General features: G+C 37.2%; 2 protein-coding genes across 2 annotated transcripts in view; one reads left to right on the forward strand and one right to left on the reverse strand.

Annotated features, from left to right (window-relative positions):
* Positions 1–1,984: 1,984 nt before the first annotated feature.
* LOC139726849 (neuronal acetylcholine receptor subunit alpha-10-like) lies at positions 1,985–12,680 on the reverse strand. The gene is made up of 7 exons (XM_071637842.1): positions 12,614–12,680; positions 11,443–11,591; positions 9,170–9,214; positions 7,125–7,234; positions 4,850–5,103; positions 3,211–3,495; positions 1,985–2,613 (listed from the first exon to the last, which is right to left on the reverse strand). The coding sequence occupies exons 1-7, from the start codon at positions 12,678–12,680 to the stop codon at positions 1,985–1,987; spliced, it is 1,539 nt and encodes a 512-aa protein (XP_071493943.1).
* Positions 12,681–16,064: 3,384 nt separating this feature from the next.
* LOC139726842 (26S proteasome non-ATPase regulatory subunit 1-like) overlaps positions 16,065–24,447 on the forward strand; it is a 76,864-nt gene continuing 68,481 nt past the window's right edge. Inside the window, 8 exon segments of the mRNA XM_071637835.1 lie at positions 16,065–16,146; positions 18,435–18,478; positions 19,640–19,713; positions 20,292–20,355; positions 20,787–20,892; positions 22,402–22,604; positions 23,296–23,373; positions 23,842–23,976. Coding sequence (XP_071493936.1) covers positions 16,128–16,146; positions 18,435–18,478; positions 19,640–19,713; positions 20,292–20,355; positions 20,787–20,892; positions 22,402–22,604; positions 23,296–23,373; positions 23,842–23,976 — 723 coding nt within the window. The 5' untranslated portion in view covers positions 16,065–16,127.

The following is a 24,447-nucleotide window of genomic DNA, read 5'->3' on the forward strand; positions in this document are numbered from 1 at the left end:
TCTCCTTCAGTGTGAGTTCTATGAGTACATTACATCAAACTGCATGGTTATGACAAGACACAATTAACAATGTGTGCCGTAATCAAATTTGAAAGGAGTAAATGCATCCGCCAGGCATAGCTTATTCTTGTAACTTTTACGGTATGTTTGTCAACATTGTCAAAATTGTCAACTTCGAATTGATCTGTTCGAGGTATGATTCAATGTACAGAGATAACTTAGGCCTATCAGTTGCAATGATATTCAGCCTAATAGCCTAACTACGGAAGGGCATAGAACCAGTCAATCAAGAGAGGCCAGAGTCTTGATGCTTATAGAACCTTACAAAGTTCCGTAGCGTGTTTAGAAATAATGTTCCCTGTGGCCATCGAAAACGTGCAAGCGCACAGTCACAAAAAATGAGAAATGAAAATAATAAATATATGAATAAAATTACGGCAACATTAAAAATGCTAATCGTGACGAAAAAGACTGTTGCAAATCGTATTTTGTCAATATCAACACTGAATTTGCGCTCTTCACTTACTTCGGACCTATTATATCCCTAAACGTTAGCGGGATTTTCAGTTTTGCTGTCCTCATCGTGCTATTACCACTTCACGGACTCACTGAAGAACAGCCTTTGGGTGAAGTGAGTGACCGTGTCGAAATAAAATCAACTGAAACTAAACTGAAATTTTTACTTTTCCATTGTTTGCGTCATTCATTTTGGTCAGCATCAGCAAGGGACGCTAACATGCATGACGCCAAGAGCAAAATGGAACGGTAAATTCATGCGTCAATGGCGAATTCGAAACCAATCGAGCAAAATATGGAACACAAGATAAGTTATAATTAGATACCTGCCACATCTCGAGAAAAGAAAGCAGTCTGATTTTCCTAGAAAAGGATCCGCAGGCAGGTAAAAGCAAATTGTACACATGTAAGTCAGTCTTGCTGCTATACGTATTAGACTTACGTTTTCATCAATAAGCCCTTAAAACCACCGCGCACTACTTAAAACCCTATCCCTCTTAATTTTTATATCTGCGTTTGTCGTGTGATCCTTTTTGTATGCAGGACATTGTTACCCTTTGTGTGCCTAATTTAAAGTTTTTCACCGTCAGTTTTATCGCCTTTGCAAAAAAAAAAAAAAAAAATAGACGAATGTAGCCTCTATATACAACTATACAGTGGACTCCCGTTATTACGAAGTCCTCGGGACCGGCAGCTTTCTTTCGTCATATCGGAATTTCGTTATAACCGAACAAATAAACAATAGAAATACATAGAGTGGATGACATTGCAGCCCAAATTTTTACTTCAATATAACCGGAATTTCGTTATAACCGTGTTCGTTATAACGGGAGTGCACTGTATATGGAGCAGGGAGGTGATTTTGTCTCGCCTCCCTGATATGGAGCTAGTACCTCGTAATCTTACGGTCGCGTGTGGTCTTAGCATGATGCTAGTCTTCATACTATACTGTATACATATTGCCCAGCAATAATACATGTACCATTCAAACCAAATACGATTTTATCACAATTTGAGACCGTATCAAGTGTCTTGTTTGCACTTATTCTTACATCTCATCAATATACATTGTATTAAAGAAAACAAAATGTAATTTGCCAACATATGATTCAAATTCAAGATAAAGCTAAATTTAGGGCTTATGTCAGTAACGAATGTGTATCTATGCATAATATACGTACTGTATGTGTTTACGTAAATTTGTATGTATGTGCGTATAATGCTTAGGTATGTGGGTACGTATCCATATTATGAATATAATTATTTTAGTGTATGCATGTGTTTATGTTTGTATTTGTGCCTTTCTCTTTATACACCATAGGCCTATGTATGCATGGATGTTTTCTAATCAGGGGTATGAGGGCCTAAATGTTTGTACATGTAATGGTTTATATTGGAACATGTGAAATTACGTTCTGTCTGTTAGATGACATGAATTATAATGGCCAGTGATGTTCGAGTGAGGATTTCATTTAATCTGGAGGACCATAATTGTGTCCATGAGCACGACACAGATCAGGTAGATGACGAGGAAGAAGCGGTCGACGACCCTGGCAACGTTCTGCCACTCCGTCGTCACTTGTTCCTCTCTGTCACGCTCGGCGTAGCGGCAAGCCAGGAACCTCAGGTTGGTCTGGATGTCCATGAAGGCGCGGTCTTTCCATGAGAACCTCTGTGGTGGCTGCTGGTGATGGTGTCCTGCACCACAAGACCCACCAGCCATCCCGCTGGCCACTCCCTGTGTGCTGGGGTCAGTCTCACCGAAGCAGTCCCCAGTCTGGTTGATAGCCGATTCCTCCTTTAGCATGTGGTCGGTGGAGGAAGGCGATAGAGAGGCGGGGCTGCTGATTTGCGGCATGAGCTCAAAGTGGCCGCCGCTGCCGTGCAAACTCGGGGTTCCACTCGGATGGGTGTAGGAACTACCCTCACTGCACTTTTGGGATTCCACATTCATGCAGAGGATGTTGCTGAGCACCCGGAGGAAGACGTGACGGACCCAGCGGGGTACGGGGGCGCGCCGGTGGTGGAGACTGAGGACTAAGACTGTCATCACCGTTGAGAAGGAGACCAGGAAGATGGTGATGATGTAGTATCGAGCTGTGTATCAAAAGAAGATTTAGAAACTCTTGAAGGCTTTGGGAACAGGTCGTTAGAGGGAGGTACTGGTGAAGATTTATTGGGGTAGGTGTATATGAAATCTCGTCGCTAAAACTCTTTCTCTTCTCTTCATCTCTTTGTTTTCAGCTTCTTCTCCTTAGAATACTGTTGCAATTATAACTACTACCAATTTTACTACAACACTATTCCTACAACTAATGAAAATAATGTTGTTTTTTTTCGTTATATCAATATCGAAATTTTGTCACAGCCGAAAAATGAAGTATTCAAAGATACACTGATAATTATTTTCAGACTTGAATTATTACTTCATTGTAACTAGAGTTTCGTTGTTACCGTGTTAGGTATAGCGGAATTACACTGTTTTATTGCTATCATAACTATTATTGTTGCTACTGTGAACATTATCAGCAATATTTGTCAAGACATGTTCCACTGTCATAGACGGTCGTAAAATTAGTTTCGTCGATGGCCATGATTATTTGCACTCTTTAAATCTTAACCCCACAAAATTGCGCCAGACTTTAACTTTGCACAGTAGAAGGGGGATTCCCCTTCTCGATCCGTTCTACTCACCCAACACGGGGATGGAGTCGCTGGTTGCCGGCATGTTCTCGGCGATGACGAGCATGAACACCGTCAACGACAGCAGCACCGTGATACCGAGGGAGACCTTCTCTCCGGAGTTGCAGGGGAGGATGAACTCGACCATGGACATCATTGAGATGAGCACACAAGGGATGACCAGGTTGACGATGTAGAACAGCGGTTTGCGTCGGATGTTGATGGTGAAGGTTACATCCGGGTACTCTTTGTCTGGACAGCAGGAGTAGACTTTCACGTTGCTATGGGCAACGATAGCTGTAGAGTGATGAATCAGTTCTTGTTAAATACAAATTCATGCGGCGCTGGTTCCATATTCTGTGACATTATTAATGTAAAACAGAAGTACATAATCTCCATAGCTGTTCGGTACGTGTACGGAGTCATCCCACAAGACCGACACCCACGAGTCATACAGCCCACGAGTTCGACATTGAAAACAGGTCCATGAGTCATACAGTTCACGAGTCATAAAGCCCATGACTTGGACACCAGACAAATAAAGCCCATGAGTTCGACACTAGGTAAAAACAGCCCATGAGTTCGACAGATACAACACAGGGCTTGATGTGTCGGCCTCGTGGGCCTTGTTAGCTTAGTGTCGAACTAGTTAATGGGCTATATAACTCGTGAGCTGTATAACTCATGGGCTGTATGACTCATGGGCTGTATGACTCGTGGGCTGTATGACTCGCAGGTGTCGGTCTCGTAACGTGCACCCATGTATACACATCATCGTAACACCCTTCAGGCTTTTCAGAAGATACCTTTGTGAATGACTATCCTTATTATTATCATTCTTATCATTTTCATTATTATTTGTATTATCATTATCATTAACGTTATTATCATTGTTGTGTTCGTTTTGTAATCATATTTATTGTTTTCTATTTTATCTGAGCTATTCGTTGGCTATTTGGACGACGATCATGATGCTTCTAATCCCTTAAATCGTACAGACTACAAACATTGCTCTTTGACTCTTTGAATAATGTTATACCAAATAAGGAGGTTTGTATAGGGTACGCAGTTGTACAAGGTCGGTGAGTTGAGATGTCGGTCTTTGGTTCCTTCTTACAAATCATTATCATACAATAAAATTTAACATATACAAGGTAGAGGGGATATTTGTTGTTGTTGTTGAGATGTACTCTGATAACACTTTTTTTGTATACTGGATTTTTTTTCTTTTTTACGGGGGGTGGAATGAATACCCATTTGCCACAATGATATTTTTAGCTTGTATGAAGAAAAAAAATCCATCTGGTGTACACGCTTAATTCAAAACTGTATTATTTCTTTTCTTTTATGTTCAACAACTCCCTGATGTGCTTCCTTAAGTTGGTTGGAGAGGCCCAAGGGTCATAGTGATTTTGATTGCTTTTTTCCAACCCGGCTCCTTCGGGAAGCTCAACAGGGAAAGCCTGACACTTTGTTTTCTTGTGTTTTGTTTGTTTATTCTGTTTCTCTGTTATCACTTGTATTGTTTTGCAAATGCCGAATAAATAATAATAATAATAATAGTAGCATTCCCGTATTTCAAACGATTTTTCTTGCTTGGTATAAATCTCAAAAACGCGGAATCAGCCAGTGAACACAATGTAATTCTTACCGAGTGTATCCCACTCGCCGTTATAGTTGTAATTGGCGGCATCAGCCCTTCCCTCCAAGTAGTCAATGTAGCGTCGGTCGTGTTGCCACGATCCCATCTTCAGCTTACACTCCTGTTTGTCAAACGGATACAGGTACACGTCGATGTTGCACTCGCTAATCATCGTAAGGGGCGCGCTCCAGTCGATCATCCCATCGTACTGCACGATGGTCAGTGTCTCGACCGTCATCAGTTGGTCGTTGCTCTTCTGTCGACTTCGACATCGACAACATGGTCGATAAAGAGACATGATAAGATGAAAAGACAAAATTTGGTAGCGATTATATCATTTTTGTATGATACCTTATATCACTCTTTGATTGCCACACCTGCAGAGATATACACACCCAATAAAAAATATTAAAGAATCAAATGAGATTGTTTGTTTAGTATTAAACACATAAGGATATGAATTACAATACAGACAGTAATAGCAATAATAAATTCAATATTTCCTTTGTTTTATTCACCTTTAATTTAATGATACATTCCTGGTACGCGATCTATACAGACACTTTAAACATGTCTGAGTTGTATGTTGTCATTTTCACATAGCAATTATTATGATGCGACATGTGCAGATGAATGACCGAATAAAGAATAATTGAATTTAAAATGAATTAGTTTTTGCTCGCTGTGCTTTGGTTGTTCGAGACATTCTATTTTTTGCCCTTTTTATCAGGTATTCCAAACGGGGTAATCCCACAAACCGACACCCATGAGTCATACAGCCCACGAGTCCAATATAGCCCACGAGTTCGACACTATAGGCAAATAAAGCCCATGAGACCGACAGTAGGTAAAAACAGCCCACGACTTCGACAGATACAACACGGGGTTTAATGTGTAGGTCTCGTGGGCCTTGTTTGCTCAGTGGCGAACTCATACGCTGTATGACTCGTGGGCTGTATAACTCATGGGTGTCGGTCTCGTGACGTGCACCATTCTGCTCTACTCTGAAAACAGCAAGCAAGTTACAATTATCAAAATCTGATTATTAAATATCTTAAAATTGGAATTGATTATGTTCTACGTATAAACTTGGATGCCTCTTTCTATAAAGAAGGCTAGCCAAGTCTGCACGTCATAACATTACACTAATACAGTACACTATAATGTAAATATATGCAAAATGGCTTTTATTGTACAATTTGCTCCTAAAGGAAACATCCCTTTTGTCACTTCTGTGCCTTTGTCGAAATAGGGCAGCATAGTGAGGGTGTAATGATGTGGCAAGACAGGCAGACACAATAGGTAAGTATAGGTAGATAGAAAGATATACAGATAGATGAATATATCAATGTAGATATGTAGGTAGATAGAAAGATATATAATAGATGAATGTATTACTGTAATGTAGGTAGATAGAAAGATATATAATAGATGAATATATTACTGTAATGTAGGTAGATAGAAAGATATATAAGACAGATTCATATATTACTATAGATATGCAGGTAAATAGAAAGATATTTAGACAGATGATTATATTACTGTAGATATGTAGGTAGATAGAAAGATATATAGACAGATGAATATATTACTGTAATGTAGGTAGATAGAAAGATATATAAGACAGATTCATATATTACTATAGATATGCAGGTAAATAGAAAGATATATAGACAGATGAATATATTACTGTAGATATGTAGGTAGATAGAAAGATATACAGATAGATGAATATATCACTGTAGATATGTAGGTAGATAGAAAGATATATAACAGATGAATATATTACTGTAATGTAGGTAGATAGAAAGATATATAAGACAGATTCATATATTACTATAGATATGCAGGTAAATAGAAAGATATATAGACAGATGAATATCTTACTGTAGATATGTAGGTAGATAGAAAGATATATAGACAGATGAATATATTACTGTAGATATGTAGGTAGATAGAAAGATATATAGACAGATGAATACATTACTGTAGATATATAGGTACAGTATATACACATACATAATGTGTATGTGTGTGTATGTGTATGTGTATGTGTGTGTGTGTGTGTGTATGTGTGTGTGTGTTTGTGTGTTTGTGTGTAGATAGATACATTTTATTGATAGACCAACAGTTCTGTGAATGAATTAACGGCCAAATAGAGAGGATGGACAATGAAATTATATATCATGAGATTATGATTCAAACGATGTGTAGAGAGTGGATGGTATAGCAGTAAGAGAAAGAGATAGAGAGATGGGTGTGTAAGGTGAGATAAATGAATTACGTGTTATAGAGCACAGTGTCTGGAAGCCATATCTTGCTGGCTGGTATCCTGAGCACAGTCAGGTTGTTGTATTCCAGAGGATCCCACATCAGATACTCGTCTCGCCATCTCTAAACAAACAAACAAACAAACAAACAGCAACAACAACAGAGACAGAGACATTCAATTAGTGGAAGACACATGCATGAATGTGAGGAAGAGAAGGTTTGAATAAAAACAAATATTTAGGCCTACAGCTAAAACATCAGATATGACTCATTCATTTTCTTCTGTGTGTGCGTAGTTTGTACTGGAACATTTTACCATACACATAGTCATATATTTATTTTAAAAAAGAACGAAACAAATTACATAAAATCTACACGTACAACTTGTAATATGCTAGAGCTCAACTATTCACATTTGTATATTTTTCTTTATCTATCTTGAAATATATCATATCATATATATTTTATTTTGTTAGATTGCTACACAGATTTCCCTTAGGAGGTTCTGACTAAAACAGCACGTATCAATAAATCGGAACAGATAAATTTTACATCACTCAGAACATCAACAGATTATACATGAATCTGTAACGAGGTGAATGACGAGCAAGGTATGATGGTAATTACTTGACAGTATATGTCTGAATAATGGTCTACCTTGTACTGCTTCTGCATAGAAAAGTTTTATTTACGTGGTGTCAGAGAGTAATCTGAAGATGTCAACGATATTATTTTACTAATTTCATTCTACTTCATTACCCACCCTTATATATATATATATATATATATATATATATATATATATATATATTATATATATATGTATATACATATAGTATATACATATAACTTGAAGCCCCATTTGACCATTATAGAAATTTAAAAAAAACATGGTAGACTGAGCTTGCAAAAGTAAACTCATTGGATTTTTATCGTCGTAGATACATGTCTTTTATACGCGCCAATGACCATAGTTATCTAATAATATGTGACAAATTGATGAGGTAAGATCCTCAGCTTAAGAACACTTCAGCGAAATCAGAGTGGATTAGACGTCCAACCATGCCTGATTAAATAGGACAACGGATATATAGAAACAGACTATTTGAGCGTCAGGTGACGTAGGATAGGATTACACCATTTATATATCGAATAAGCAATCAATCGAATTGCCCGCCTGAAAGAAAATTATTTGTATATCAATGTACTTCTATAACTCCTCAGCTTGAATTAGCGTTGAAAACAAATCAAGTTCAATTTCCCGCGAAGGCATATCAGTTTGTTTATAGCATGTTCGCTTTAGAGCAGCATTCATCCAAACAGGATGTTGACGTTAAACGTTCAAAGTAAATCTAATATTATAGGGAACAAGAAAAACACTGGGAGATGAAACATAATATAATATAAATGGAATAGGAACATGCGTAACACTTAGTCAAGATTAGCAGATCATTATTTCATTTTCACTCGTTCAAGACAACTATGGTCAATTTGATTACAGTGTGATAAAATTGAATTGTTTCCTGATAACAGAGAATAAGGTTTTCACTGTGCAGTAATTTTATTATTTTTTCATCTTAAAAGACATCTACTAGCAAGCAAATAAAACAAACAACAAAGTTCTCAACAGAAAGTATGAAAATCGTTGATGACAGTGCAAATATATATATCTTGAAACAAAGAAAGGGAAAACTGAAGGGAAGTAAATGATTAATAGTGAAATATATATATATATATATATATATATATATATATATATTGTCTTGGTCTGTCGACACCAATACGTCCAGGAAATAGATCTTCTCTTGTGAACTTACACTTCTAGTAAATACTTCTAATATATATATATATATATATATATAATATACATATATATCTTGCGCTTTTCCAAAAAGGAAGAACAGTAAGAGGAATAACGATGTCAAAGCTACGCACCGATTTCTCCTCCCTTTCTCATATATATATATATATATATATATATATATACTATACATATACTAGAAGTGAATGATTAATAGTGAAATATATACATGTATATATTCCTTTAATATATCTCACCTGTGTCAACCAGACCATGGTGCTTAACGTCTGAAATTTTTCGTTCTGTAATGATAGAGATATTAGAGGCAGATATAAATAGAGGCAGATAAAGAGAGAGAGAGAGAGGATGAAGGGAGGAGGAGAGAGGCAGAGTGAAAGAGAGATGAAAAGAAGTGAAAATAAAGAAAGGCATTTTTAAATGATAATTGCTTGTGATATATAGAACCATTTTTTCAGAAAGTCATCACTTCTATTTCTACATGTATCAGTTTTATGAGCTTTAAAATAAAGCTCCATTTTTTCTAAATGTTCGAAGATTAAATACACGTTTCGACTGATTTTGTCTCATAAATTTTAGTCATTGAAAGGGGCGGTATATGTCATCACGACAATAGATTTTTTTTTTCCAAGAGTTAATTATATATCATAAGTATACCACAATACATTGCATCGTGCGTATAATTCGACTATGCATGCACATATTTTACTCATGAACATAATCATTCTTCGTCTATCTGATGATGAATATTTTTCTCAACCAACATGAACATAAGATGCATCTTTATGATATGTGATCGGTGATAATGTACAATATGATATTTAAGGTGTGATGTGTAATATAGAATTATTTTATGAATATCATAGTATACAAGGATGTAATTATGTAGTATAAACTAGATAATGGTTGTGATAGAGTTTGATTGTATCTATAGAAAACATAATGATAATCGCGTTTCCGAGCTGAACAAGGTCATTTTCCCCTACGTTCTAGTTTTTGAGGGTCATTCTTTTTTCTCTGTCTCGATGGCTGAAAACTAGCCAAGAGTCACTAACACGATTACACACCCCGCGAGAGGTATTCTAGTGGCTCTAATGTGATTTCTGCTTCATTATACGGCCATTAGAGTATGCTTCCCTGCATAATGTTCCCCGTAATGACTTTGTCGGTAATAGCGAACGGGCGAGTGTAAAAATTGTTTGTGTTCTCTCCGTTATAGGGGACCTTCATCACACCAGATTATCTTGAAGAAGAGAAATAATAATTAGACTGAATGCTTCTCATGAATTTCGCGATCAGCAAATTGACTTCAGCAAAAACTTGCCCCTGAGCCTGGCTGATATAGCCGTGTCCGTAACGTCTCTTATCACTAACATGATTTTCGTAATGATTTAGACAATCGCATCAAAATGTACTGCCTCAAAGTGTTTTAGTTTACGTACGGGTCATTTTGAATATCCTTTCCACTTTCATCATCATAAATGAAGTTAGTTACCCACCAGTATAGTAAGTTAATGACTCCTCAGTGCGTCAATATATAGGGATTGGGTTCGTCTAGCTTTATTTAGAACATACTCTTCCGTTTTGTTTTAAACAAATTAATGATAAATTTATTATCAATTCATAATTTCTTCTCTTGTTTCTTGCAAAGGAAACGTGTCCAAAGTCAGAAACTGCAAATAAGCCCTTTCCTAATTATTGGGAGGGGGATTGTTATTCCTTTTAGGAAAAATACAGGTACGCCACTCATGCTGTTAGTTTGTTTGACTAACTGTTTGGTTGGTTATTGTTTTTGAGTGTGTCAGTTAAAGGGGAAAGAGGTTTTTATTCGCTAAATAATTGTTATGACGATAGTTTTGCACAATCTCTATCTTTGTTCAAGAGATGTTCATACAACTCTGTTAGATGATCAAGAATTTTTCAAGCTTATATCTCCTGCATAGGGCACAGTTGTTTGTATTATTCGGTCCCTACCAGACGGAAATATTGTCTATCATTGTAGGCCTACACCAAACTTAGACTTCTTGCGAAAACCCCTGACTTTCCCATTATCACTATTAATTATGATGCAGATTTATACGAAGACGATTGTTGATGATTTTCGACACACACACACACGCACACGCACACACACACACACACACACACACACACACCACACACACACACACACACACACACCACACACAAATTGTGATTCTAGTGACGCAATATGACGTGGAATTCTCTGGAAGCGTGTTATGAGCTACCAGCAAAGGGGGAGGGGGGACCTGTGCCCCCCGGGGTACCTCCAACTCCGCTAACATTGTGATAGATGAGCTGTAACATTCCTTTCCTTCAATCAATCATTATAATCACTTATATTAAAGAATGGAGCACGAATGAGCATTATACGAACAAGCACATCAATATCAAGCAGTCAAGAAACAAACAAACAAACAAACAAACAAACAAACAAACAAACAAACAATTAACAAACAAACAAACAAACAATCAAAAATCTGGGACTCACCACGAGATTGATTTGTCCGAGGTCGAGTTCTAGCGTAACGTTGACCGTGTAGGACTCATTGAGAACAGGCCTCACGATTCTACTGTACTTGTTGTTGATAAACAGGTCCTCCACTAGCTGCTTTTGTTCGGGCGAAGCCGAAACGAGACCTGAGATGTGATTGAAAATTATAATACCTCGAATAATTTGGACGATATTTGTTTTTGTTTTGTTTTGTTTTTGTTTTTGTTTTTGTTTTTGTTTTGTTTTTGTTTTTGTTTTTGTTTTTGTTTTTTGTTTTTGTTTTCAGACGGAGATTCTCTCGGATACCTCTCAACTCCTGAAGAACAAAAGAATTTTATCTATTTCTGAGCTTACTTAAAGTGGGGGAAACTTATCTATCTTTTACCGTGACCGGCTCCCTCTTCTATATCCCTGAGTTTTAGTATCAAGAATTTTTGCTATTTGAATTCAAAGTAAACTTGACTCTACGGAAGTGTGATGGGGAGGGGTGGGAGGAGTAATAGTCATTTCCAGCCTAAATCAAGTATGTATAAGACAAGTGATAATGTGATATTACGAATATTATGATTACCAAACAAGTGGAACATCTTGAATGACCTTAACTCAAAATTCCTGTAAAACATTGATAAACTAAGATTTAAAAGCTTTGATAACAGACGATCAAACCTTTCAAGAGATTCTACTTTTTCATATTCTTTTGCTGAGGGTTTATCGCGAATATTGTTTTGTAAATCAGGTTCCAAAACAGTCAACGATTATTACTGAACAACATTTTCCTTTTTTTTTTTTTTTTGGTTGAAATATTATACTGGTATCTGTTTTGTTGATTTTCATGCCATCCAAATAGCATTAGCTGGGAAACGGGGTAAATGTAGTCAAATATATTGCTAATCTGACTAGATTCCAAGCTGATTAAATCCAATTTACGATGGTATTGACCTCGAAAGCATGTACACTAGAAGCGTATTGATGCCAATATGGGAGAATAAACATTTAATTCCATCCTCTTAGCGTACTCGATTTTCATTTTGAGCTTCAGGCATATTGTGGCAAAAACTGGAAAGGATTATGATGGAATCTCTGTGTGAGGAAACGAAAAGAGATGAGAGAGGCGGCGGGTAACGCTGTCCCGGCAATTGTGCGAATCCCAAACAACATCGTGTTCTACCAAAATGTCCCCGGGACATGACATGGGCACCCGTCACAGAGGGCAGGTAATTAGATTTTAGCGCCATCACTTATCGTCTGCATTTCAGTAATACTCGGATGACTTTTGCGAGATATGCTGTGTTCTATACAGAGATCAAAAAGAAGAGGTTATCTCTATACGGCTCTGTACCTCTGTATCTTGTTCGATCCCTTATAAGATAAGTTTGTCACATTTTTCACGAGCAAATCAATGAAAGATTTAGAAGGAGTCGCAAGTTTGCCTAATCTATAGTTTCCATTAATGTTTTTGTTTCTTTTCATGACATGTAATGTATCCATTTTGTTTTCTTTTACTACGTAAACGAAGCATTCGCTGCAATGATTAATTTTTATTCTTATTCATTTTTAATCTGGATATTCAACTTGGTAATAGAATCGAGTTAAACTCATCTAATTAGGATATGGGGTTACTTTGTGTCCTGTTTCGGAATCGGACACCTTGACAACCGGTTGCAGCAATATTGACGAGACGACAGTAATTATAAGCTGTCTCTTTGGCGTATTTTTGTTGTCATGGGATATTGAACAAAGCAATATGGAAATAGCCGAAACTTGCTCATGAAATGTGAATAAGTCATCATCTACATCATTCAAGGCTAAAGTTACGCTGGTGAAATGGTGGTCACAATGTCTCTATCAAACACGGGGTAATGGATACAACTGAAAGAGGTGTTTTTTTTTTCAATAAGTATTTTGTCATGAAAATTGCACGTGTTTGTCCGTATCCCGATGCTTTTTTGTGTGCTTTTTTTTTCTTTGCGTTATCTCTTAAAGGGAAATGAATAAAACCAAGCAAAATCATTCAAATTCATGAAATTAAAACGATGATCAGTGTTCATTTTCGTCGATGTAGGAAAATTTGTTAATCAGTTGCAAGCGAAATTATGTTATCTTCCTCTTATTTGAAAGGGCCAGTGTCCTATATTACGGAAGTAGAAGGACCCCCGAAAAGTTTTGTCGCAGCATTTTCGTCCAGTCTGCATTTTAACCCTCTTTGTCCAGATATAAAGTGCATATCAAAATGATTTTCATTTGTTTTTCATGAGCACTTACATTTTAACAACGATATCATGGTGCCATCAAAAAACTTATTTGTCAACGTTTTGTTTACCCGAGTAAGGCCTATTGTTTGTGATTTTAGGGATGCTTGCACCGTAAATGAAAGAAAGCAAAGAATGCAGGAACTGACTTAAAGGACAAGTTCACCTTCATAAACATAAGGATTGAGAGAATGTAGCAATATTAGTAGAACACATCATTGAAAGTTTGAGGAAAATCAGACAATCCGTTCAAAAGCTATGAATTTTTGAAGTTTTTGTGCAGTACCCGCTGGATGAGAAGACTACTGCAGTGCATGAATAACTTAGATGTCACATGCGTACAACAATATAAGGGAAATATAAAGAGAATTTCACAAAATTCCATCTTTTGAAAAAAGTACACATTCCCCTGACTCGTTACCGATAAATGTTATGGGTAATATTATTCCCCCTGCCTTTAAAAAGAGGCAAGTCAATTGCTCTTTTATTATGCGAAAAAAGTGAAAATATGTTGAATTTTCTTTTATATTTTCTTTATACTGTTGTACGCATATGACTCACAAGCTGTAGTAGTCTCCTCATCCAGCGGTTCCAACACAAAAAATTAAAAAATTCATAACTTTTGCATCGATTGTCCAATTTTCCTCAAACTTTCACTGATGTGTTCTACTAATATTGTTGCATTTTCTCAATCCTTATGTTTATGAAGGTGAACTTGTCCTTTAATGCAGCATCAAGAAAAACAACAACAAAACAAAACTCTCAGACACACAAACACACATGTGGAGAAACAGAATTAACTCTCCCCAAACTTACCATAAAAACAATTTAGCAAAATGCCAATAAAGAAAGCTAGAAACCAGCCTCTTCCGGACAGACGACAAACTGATGGACACTCCATTTCTGCTTGAATCGTTCCTCATTCCTCCGTGTTACAGACAGAAGGGTGGTGAAGGAACACACCGATACCAGCGGTGTCGGGCAAGGAATGAACTCGGAGCCGACGTGTCGCCGAAAGCCAAAGGCAAAGAGTCGCTAAAGTGAAAGACGCCTGTTATGGCCACGGCCAGGGCCACTCCGGGTTATGATGCAAGGTGTCGGCACATCACTCTATTTATCAACAGCGCCCCTATAGCCTCTTCATACAGGCTGAGCTTCATTTTGTTGTTTTAGTCAATTGTTTTCTTTTTCTTTTTTTCCATGTCACGTGCGTTGACAAATGAAGAGTTTTATTGCAAAATGAGCTAAGTGCCATTTTTTAACATTTAAAGTAAGTCCATCATCAGATTAAAGAACAAAATTAAACCTTTCCAGTAATACTTCATTTGTGACATAACAAGGAATATCCTAAAAGCTATGATTAAAAATATCCTGTACCTTCTCAAAGTTTGTCTTTTGTAGTTTTAGTCACAAATATCTCAACTGAACTTAATGAGAATAAAGTTAGCTCGTTTTGCGATAAAACTATTCAACTCGACAGTTAAGTACGCTATTAGCGTGATATCTCCGTTACTGATTTTCCGATGTTGTAAGGAAATGAGAATAAACTGTGAAATAAACAAAATGAAAAAGTGAGAGAACGTCCCGTACTTTGGATGTGAAGGAAAAAGAAAATAATCGACGGTGATGGAAAAAGCGGGGAAATTACGGGAGAGTGGAAAGTCATAGAAGATTTCGTGATTAGATTAAAAAAATAAAATTGAATTAAAGAATGTATCAAAATATTCATGGTATTGTAAAGTTTGGGGTTTTTTGAATGCAATATTTTCACTGAACGGTGATATAAATGAATGCAACCAGGTGAATTAAAGTAAACTGATGACGTCATCATCTCTCAACTTTCCCGGTTTAAACAAAAATATCAGAAAATTCATGTTTTTCGCTGCTAATGTAGCTATTACATTCTCTTATCTCTAGAATTCATGATTTTAGATAGTTATAATACAACAATTATAATTATCATGTAGAAGGCCAGTGGCTTAAATCTCTTAATTTCATTTCGAAATGAATTTTAATGAAGATTCAGTTTCAGAGACTTATGAGGCCATGACATCGTAACATCTAAGTTTTGCCGTTGCTATTGATATCAAAACACAGGCACCGAGTATTCATATTTTCTGAGTTAAAAAAAAACAAAATAACAAAAACCCAAAATCATACCAATTTGTCTTTTTGTTTTTATTTTCTAAAAAAAAAAAAAAATGCAGTGGAATGGCACAGACTAGTACTAGTCTATGCTGTGCCCCTCTTCACGCACTTTCTGCACGCAGAGATGAGCGCCCTCAGCGTTGGAATCAGTTCACACTAATTCCCCATGTCTTTTGTGGAAAGTTGATGAGAATCGAGTCGAGAATCGTGACCACCTCAGGATCAGAGGTGCTGCTCATTTAATTTGAAGAATTGAGGAAAGTGGGTGATACTGATTAAGCCGCCATGAAGATAACATCGGCAGGTAAGTGTGATTTTACCACTTAACACAAACTTTGTGCGGCAAGGACCCTTTTTAGAGGCGTGGAGTGTTCCGGTGTGACCATGTCGACGAGCTCGTGCTGAGTCACTGGATGAATTATACAGGCCCACATACTGAGTTTGCAGTTGGAAATGGAATATTCAGTCATAATGTATTTAAAATTTACGTTGCGCCTTCCAACCATTATCATTTCTTTGTATTTCTTGGTAGATTGCCACAGTATTTGCATTACGAGCAGGAGAACCCCCCTTCATTTAAGGGCAGTCCACGAATTGTTGAAATTCTTTTGAATTTGAAGTGTAGGCCCCTAAATATAAAGTAAAAGTGGCGTGGTGAGAATGGTAGAAATAGAATGAGTGAGGTCGAGACTCGAGAGGATTTGTCAAATTTTGATTTGCCTTGGACATGGTGTAGGGTAAAATAACCCTGTATGCGGCAGGGTGCCTATTTCTGGCAGGGGCATTTTCATTCATCAATTAAACAGCTAATGAACATCATGTGCATTTAGTCCCACTTTTAGAACACAAGCAGAAGTTAGTACTTGCAAGTGTTAATGACACCTTATTGGGCCTTTTCATCAATGAAATGGCCCCTGCCACAAATAGAGTAACTGCGTCAGTAAGCGGCTGTGCAGCCGTTCGCGGCAGGTACAACATACACGGTAAACACAGCATTGCACTGTTACATGCACACTACACATATACTAACACACTAGCAATCAACAAAAACCAACCGATAAAATGGGCACGATCTCTGACGAAAGTGAAATCTTCTCACCTAAATGACAACATATCGCATCCAAAATAAAATTTTCGGTACTTCTTAACATAACAACTAATAAATAATGGTCCAAGAAACTTCATTTTTTTGTCGTTTTCCCTTTGCTCATGGATTTTGAAAACATATCCTCACATAAAATAGAACTTTCGCGAGCCGATGTGGGCCGCCATTTTTGTTCGGAAAGTGGATGTTACCATCGAAAAAATTGAGAAAAACACGAGAAAGACATCAACAACACCGCCAGAATTGCGATCTTGTTTGCGGCCAATGCATGTGCGCCCGCTATTTTCACGTGCTTTTGCAATGGGAATTGGTGCTTATGCAATGTTCGCGAGACATGTGAAGGCCTTCAGCTAAAGATCGCGGAGCACGCGCGTATTGCATAGGGATTGTACATCGTGCCGCAAGCAGAAATACTACGTCGCGTATCGCCCTTATCGGCGAAAATTGTGCCGGGTTTTGCCCTGGTAAATCATGAAAACTGTGTTGGTCAATGGTGAATTTCTTTTATGAAAACAATTGCGTTAGTGAATAATCTTGTCTATGATATATAAAATGGTTGAAAATAATGTGCCTGATTTGTTTACAAGTTGGAAAAACCCTTAACAATGCTTAAACTGCCGCAAACGGGATATTTTACTCTAGGCACCCTGTACAAAGCCTGCTGCAAATGGGGTTGTTTACTCTAACATTAGCGCCCTAATTTAAACTTTGTTCCTCCAACAATGTGTCACTGTCAGTGGCTAAACTTATTGTTGCAGTCAAGAAACAGAATATGACAGAAACTTAACTTATAAAAATAACTGGTCAGCTTGTTAATGTTAATTAAATTGATGGACAGCCCACCGCAATTGCAACTCTGCTGTGCCTGTGGATGTCAGCAATCTCGAGTCTTTGCAATTTTTTTGACTTTACATTGCATTGAGTGATGTGTGTATCATCACAAAGCATCAATCCAGCAAAATGGTTTTGATGTGGAGTTGTAGACCTTGGCTCTAGACACTAAGTCTATGTTTATGAGTGGTGTCAAGTTCTTGCCCTGTTAGCTTTGATACCCTTTGAAGTTTTTTTACCTTACATTGAATGAAGGTTATGGTCATACTAGTAGTATCCATATTGAAGATAGTGTCTGAATGTTTAGAATCTACAATTTAACTGAATTACTCAGATGCAATTTGCCTGCTTATGCACATTATCATTTACTATTCACATATAACGTAATGAGTTTGTGTATCGGTTTAGTTTGCAATACATCGCTTGTTTTTTTTTTTGTGTGTGATTTAGTCTGTTATCTAATTAAACTAGATAAAATCTTCTGCAAGGTGTACTATACATTGCAAAAGAAAAAAAAAATATGACAAAATGCTTCATGAAATGCCCCCAGGACTTATAGTGTGCTAGTAAATGATTCATTAGGCAATGATTTTTTTCTTGTATGTTTTATTTTTGTAAGTGTAATCTGAGCTGAATTTCATTTTGTTTGTTTTCAGGGGGAGTGATATCTCTACTGGATGAACCAGACATAAAGCTTCAGGTAAAACAATGAAACAGTCATTAAGTCAAATATTTTAAATGTCATTTTGGATGATGTTTGGTAATAAAAATAATGTGTTGTATCTTCTTTCTAGTCCTGTTTCCATCTGATGCCTTTAGTTCTATAAGAGTCAGAGATGACTATGACATTTGTCCTATACATATTCATGTTTACGATATTAGTACTTAATAATGTCAAAAGGGATCAAAGTTCAGATACTATACACCCACAACATTTGGCAAGCACTTTATTAAATTCTTCATCAGGGAATAATTTTCCTGGTATCGCATTGCAATTTGCTATGCATTTTACACCACTGCTACACAAACTATCTTTTGTGTAGCAGTTTTTGTCCATAGAAGTGTACATCCGCAAAATTGCCAATCAAATTTGAGTTGGAAAATTATTCCCTGTTGATGCTGTGTTCTTCTCCAGTATTGTAAGAAAAAAAAAACACCAAAATACATACTGCAAGCAAAGAATGCATATTCCTCCCCCCCCCCTTTTTTTGTGTGTGTAAATAGGTAAATAATAAAATAAAGAGAATATGTGACCCGCTACAACAAAAGGATCCTAAAGTCGCTGACGGGTGAGCCGAGAAAATCGAGTTTGAAGTCAGATCACCAAAATCTATCAAAACGTTCCGATTTCTGTTTTAACATCATTTTGTAGTCTAATATATCTTCTATCATCTGCCGAAATTTCGAAGTTAAATGATCAAAGGAAAGGCCTGAAAATAGAATTTTTCTGGCCTATGCTTGGCTCGCCCGTCAGCGACTTAAGGATCCTTTTGTTGTAGCGGGTCACATATACTTTACCCGAACATCTTAGTATTTCTACATTGACTTTCATAAATGACAGATGTTTTTCCTAGACTTTGCATCATTTTGTAGATACAGTGCACTCCCCTAACGAAGTTGTCTGGACTAACTGTTATATCAAAGTTTTGTTATATCTGAACAGTAAAGTATAGAAAAATGTGTAGATGATAATTTGGGGATCTGAATTTTTACTTTGTTGTAACAAGAATTTCGGTTTAACTGTGTTTGTTTTAACATGAGTGCACTTTAGCAGTGCAGGGCTTTAGAACATAGGTTCATGTCAATTACATTGTGTATGCACTTTAACACTGTGTTTCCCCTTGTCATTTCTTGAGTGTAGTCCTTCGCCTTGGAGAGACTAAATCAGCTTGTAGATGACTTCTGGGCTGAAATTGCAGACACTGTTGAAAAGATGTAAGTATACACTTGATTTGATAGTTGATATGTGGTATGACAGGGTATTTCTAATCCGCAGAAATTAATCACAACTTTTTTTAGGTTTTAGCAAATGAGTCATTATGCAGTTGATCAGAGACATGAAATTTCATTTACTGAACTTTGAGTTAAGGTGATAGCATTTCCATGTTATGAAATCAGCATTATACCTTCAGTATAATTACAATCCATGTGATTATCCTGGAGAGTAAAAGATGATCAGCGTATAGCGGAGTTTGAGAAGGAATAACTTACTCTTAATAATGCACTTCGTGTGGCAATATCCACATGCAAAAGTTTTGCTTTTCTTGTTCTTTTTTAGCTGTACCAGTATGCAAAAATGTCATGTCTGCTAAGGGTAATCTGTTGCTGTATTGTGATTTATCAATCAACATTATACAGAAGTTTATTTTGTGGATGTTGTCAGGTGATATGAGCAAAATTTTAAGTACTGTGTCCAATAGAACCTGATGTAAAACTTACAAAAGTGTTGAATGTACCCTTGTGGAGGTCCGTTATGGCCATATAATGATAATGAACAAATGTCTCTCCTACAGTGAGATGCTGTATGAAGATGAATCATTTCCTCAAAGACAGCTGGCAGCACTGGTTGCATCCAAGGTAAGAGATCAGGTCTCTGCACCCACGTGTGTCACTAATTCTTGTCTGCTTTATGGTCTATGGTGTATGGTCTTTTATTGTCCATCAGTTGCAATTTTATGGTCTAGTTGAGTAGAATTTAATGCATAATGAACCAGCATATCTGTCAGCAAACGTGCTGCTAAAAACAAAACAAAACAGAACAAACAAACAGACAAATGAAAACAGCTATCAAATTACAAGCTTGTTGTGATTGTTGTATGAGAAAAGACATGAATCAGAAAGGAGCCCTTCTTTCCATTCTTTCCTGGTTGAATTTGAACAGATGCTCTCTTTTGTTGTCATTTGTTCTACAGTGGAGTCACCCTACTTCTAAGAAATGGGTTCAACAGTACTTTGAACAATAGAGTTACAGATCAGCATTAATCTCCTTCCTCTTTTTTTAAACACAGGTGTACTACCACCTTGGGGCTTTTGAGGAATCCCTGACATATGCGCTTGGAGCTGGCAGCCTCTTTGATGTGAATGCTACTGGGGAATATGAAGAGACAACGATATGTAAGTAGTCTTCATATTCGTGATCTGCTAGTTGTATGGGATACAAAGTGTGAAACAGATACACTGACTGACATCCTGAAAATAAACAGCAAGATATGATCTTTATTTACAGTAGTATTCTTTAAACTTGCTCTCATTTTGAAATAAAAAGAAGTGGTTTGAGTGGTATTTTGTGCAATCATATTTCAAATGAGCATTGCTATACAATATGAGATTTGAACATTGACAAAAACAGCTACTAGGTACTTGGCATGGCTCATGTTGTGTCAAGGTGTGGTTTCATAATGCATTAATCATGTCTAGCTTCCTTGTGTTGGTCAATTTTCATTTACACTGTCATTGATTAGCTGTGAGCATAAATTAGCTTGTATTTAACGAATCCTTCACTCGTGTAAATCTGCTATTTTGCCTGTATTTCAATCTGTTATTGGATACAGGGATACAATTTTTAAGATACCATATTGTGTCTGTAGTCTGTATATTGAGACGAACTGTATGATACATGTATCAACAACTATCCATTATCCTTTGGTCACTCTATGCTCATTCTGTCCCAAGCTGAGCCACATTCCTTTCTCTCTTTCCTTCTCTCATCTCACCGCCTCATAACATCTGTCCATTCCATTACCCTCGAGCATGGTCTCCCCTTCCCACCTCCCACATTGGGTTATGTAATCGCCGGATGTAAAGTGTAGTATATGTTCCTGTAGTTAGCGCAGAAATAAATACTTCTATTTGTGACTCCAGTCCAGAGAAGTCAGACTTCTCTCTGTCTTGCAAGAGCACTGGCAAAGTATGTAAAATTTGATGAACCTGCAAACTTGTGATAGGTGCTGTATTATTTTCCTTCCATGCCGCTCAATTATACCATACTAATGTTGTTGTATTGTATACAAATGATGCACAGGATAGAGTGTGTTAGTGAAGGTGCGGCACGCTCGAGAGTATTGACACTGGTGCGACATGCACGAGGCATAGCCGAGTGCATGTTTGCAATCGTTGTCAATACTCGAGAGTGAGCCGCACCTTCACTAACGCCACGAAATAATCCTGTGCATCATTTGTTTTATAAAAAGGGTCGAAAACTAACAGCACTATTCACGTACCTTTGTGGGTCAATACCAGTCAGCTACATGTAGCACTCGCTCAAAAGTCAAGATGTCCGAAGATGTTCGTCCCAAACATTTACGCACGTCGCACTCGGAAATCCCGCACATAAGTACTGTACGTACGTATAAGAGTATACGTACGCCACGTGTTATGCACAAGAAAGGCCGCCGGCTGTTGTGGCAGCCCGAACTAGAAGTTGTTTACAGGATTGACAGCGCGTATAGTAGCGCGTGACGCACTTGTAACAACTGATTGAGTGCGCACTGCTAGTGTAAACATTGTGACGTACGTCAGGCCCCGGCCGTGCATTTACTAAGAAATTAATGCACGCACACGTGACTCATTTCAGCGCTTCCAATTGGCTACATTCTTGAACCCATTTTATAATGTGCATTACAGCAAAGTGCATCGATTTCTACACCAAGCTACGTGTGCACAATCACGACCACGCCGATGATGAAAAGGCCATTGACTCCCGTCTGGAGGAAATTGTGAATCGAATGTTCCAGCGCTGCTTTGAGCAGCAGTTGTACAAGCAGGCCATTGGCATTGCCCTGGAAACAAGACGGGTCGACAAGTTTGAGAAGGCCATATGCAGCTCGGTGAGCTCACTGTTTCTTGTCCGCTGGGGAGGGCCAAATCTACCTTCATTTGGGTGTTGCTTTTGAGGCTTGATCAAAACAGTCCCATGTTGTTCATTCTTCTTTCTTTAGGCATTGTTTGCCCTGTCTTTGTTGACCACTGGTAGTTGTCTTGGATGGCTGTCAGGGATTGGTGTTATGTAGCCATTGTCAGAATTATTGTGTTCTACACAGCACTCCATCGTGTTTTTATATTGCATCGTTCAAGATTTTCAATGGAGTCTAGTGAAGATATACATGTTCACTGACTCATAAAATGGGTATGATCTATTTTTTTTTAAATGTTTCAAGTAACTCCGTCAGTGTCTTAATAAATATTGAATGTTTAGTGAATTGTCTTGTTATTTGTCATTGGATGCATTTTTAGAAATATCATGTGATAGATTAAAGTATAAAACTGTCAGTTTTTATATTTTAGTATTCTTGCAGTATTGGTAATTTTGCATACCAATTTCCATCATAGCCATATACAACAGTATGGTCCTGTAATTGTCCTGGGATGGTCACTCTGGACCTTCTGTAATATTCTTTTCATCACATCCTTTGTGACTGTAGAATTTTAGTTTTGAATTGTAATTTGACATTTTTGCCATAGCAAGGCAGTGCTTGTCTGTAGTACTTCTTAGTGATATTGAATTGCTTTCTCCCACAGAGTGATGTGCCTGGCATGCTCAAGTACAGTGTGGATGTTGTTATGTCATTGCTACAAATGAGAACGTTTAGGAACACAGTGAGTATTGGAATATTCATTTTGCAATCTACTGTAGTGTTTCTTACAACATGACCATTAACCTGAAATCTTTGTATAATATCATGCATAATTACAGATTTTTTTCCCCTTTAATTTAAAAGGTAGTATCTTACACTCTGAGGCTATATTACTTTCATCAGTACGGTTTTTTAATTTATTGATAAACCCTGTGATTTATATAGGCAGAGGTATTTGAATATCAGCCAAATGAATAAGAATAACAGCTCACTTTCTGTGAATACAGTGAATGCATTCATTAGTAGCAAAATGTTGAATTTTCAAAAAGTGTCAGTGTAAATTGAGAGAAACTGAATCCTCAAGTGCAAAATTAGGAAGCTGCTTTTCTTCCCAGAGATATAACAGGACTTTTTGCAAGGCCTTGTTGTTAGGAGTGTGTCAGAAAAAGATTATCAATAAGAGGTGACTTTCTTCCTTTCCTTCCTGTAGATCCTACGTGTGTTGGTCCGTCTGTACCTGAACCTTGAGACTCCAGACTTTATCAACGTCTGTCAGTGTCTCATCTTTCTGGATGATGCTCCAGCCGTGGCAGACATCCTTGATAAACTAGTGAGGGAGGGTGGGGTAAGTATCAACTTTCTGTATCTACTGTTTATCTCTGCTTTTATCCGAATTGGAGCATTGAAGGGAAAGTCTACCATGAAATTTGTGTGTTTGTGTGAATAGAAGCAGAAAAGTTAAAAGTTTATGCTATTTTTGTCAAACTTATGAAAATAATGACTTCTTTTTTAAAGTTGTGATCACTCAAGTGCAAATTGGCAAAAAAAAAAAAAAAAATGAAAAAGCAGACAACAGTATTTTGATGAGAAACCATGCCATCATGATGTACTGTAAAAGCTGTTTTTATTTTGCCAGGGTTTGATTTTGGTGAATCACTATTTGGCTGCAAATTGAACAACATGTGAAAATAATGCCATGTATACTTAAATGGCATTCACCTATGATAGCCTCGGAGTCAAATCACAAAGACAACATCTTGCGAAACTCTTTGTGATCTCATTCTTGAAAGTATCTGTAAGTGAACATAACAGCTTT

This window comes from Diadema antillarum, unplaced genomic scaffold (assembly GCF_040938485.1).
Source record: "Diadema antillarum isolate AM-2024a unplaced genomic scaffold, OU_Dant_1.0 seq00000102_RagTag, whole genome shotgun sequence".
NCBI classification, from domain to species: domain Eukaryota; kingdom Metazoa; phylum Echinodermata; class Echinoidea; order Diadematoida; family Diadematidae; genus Diadema; species Diadema antillarum.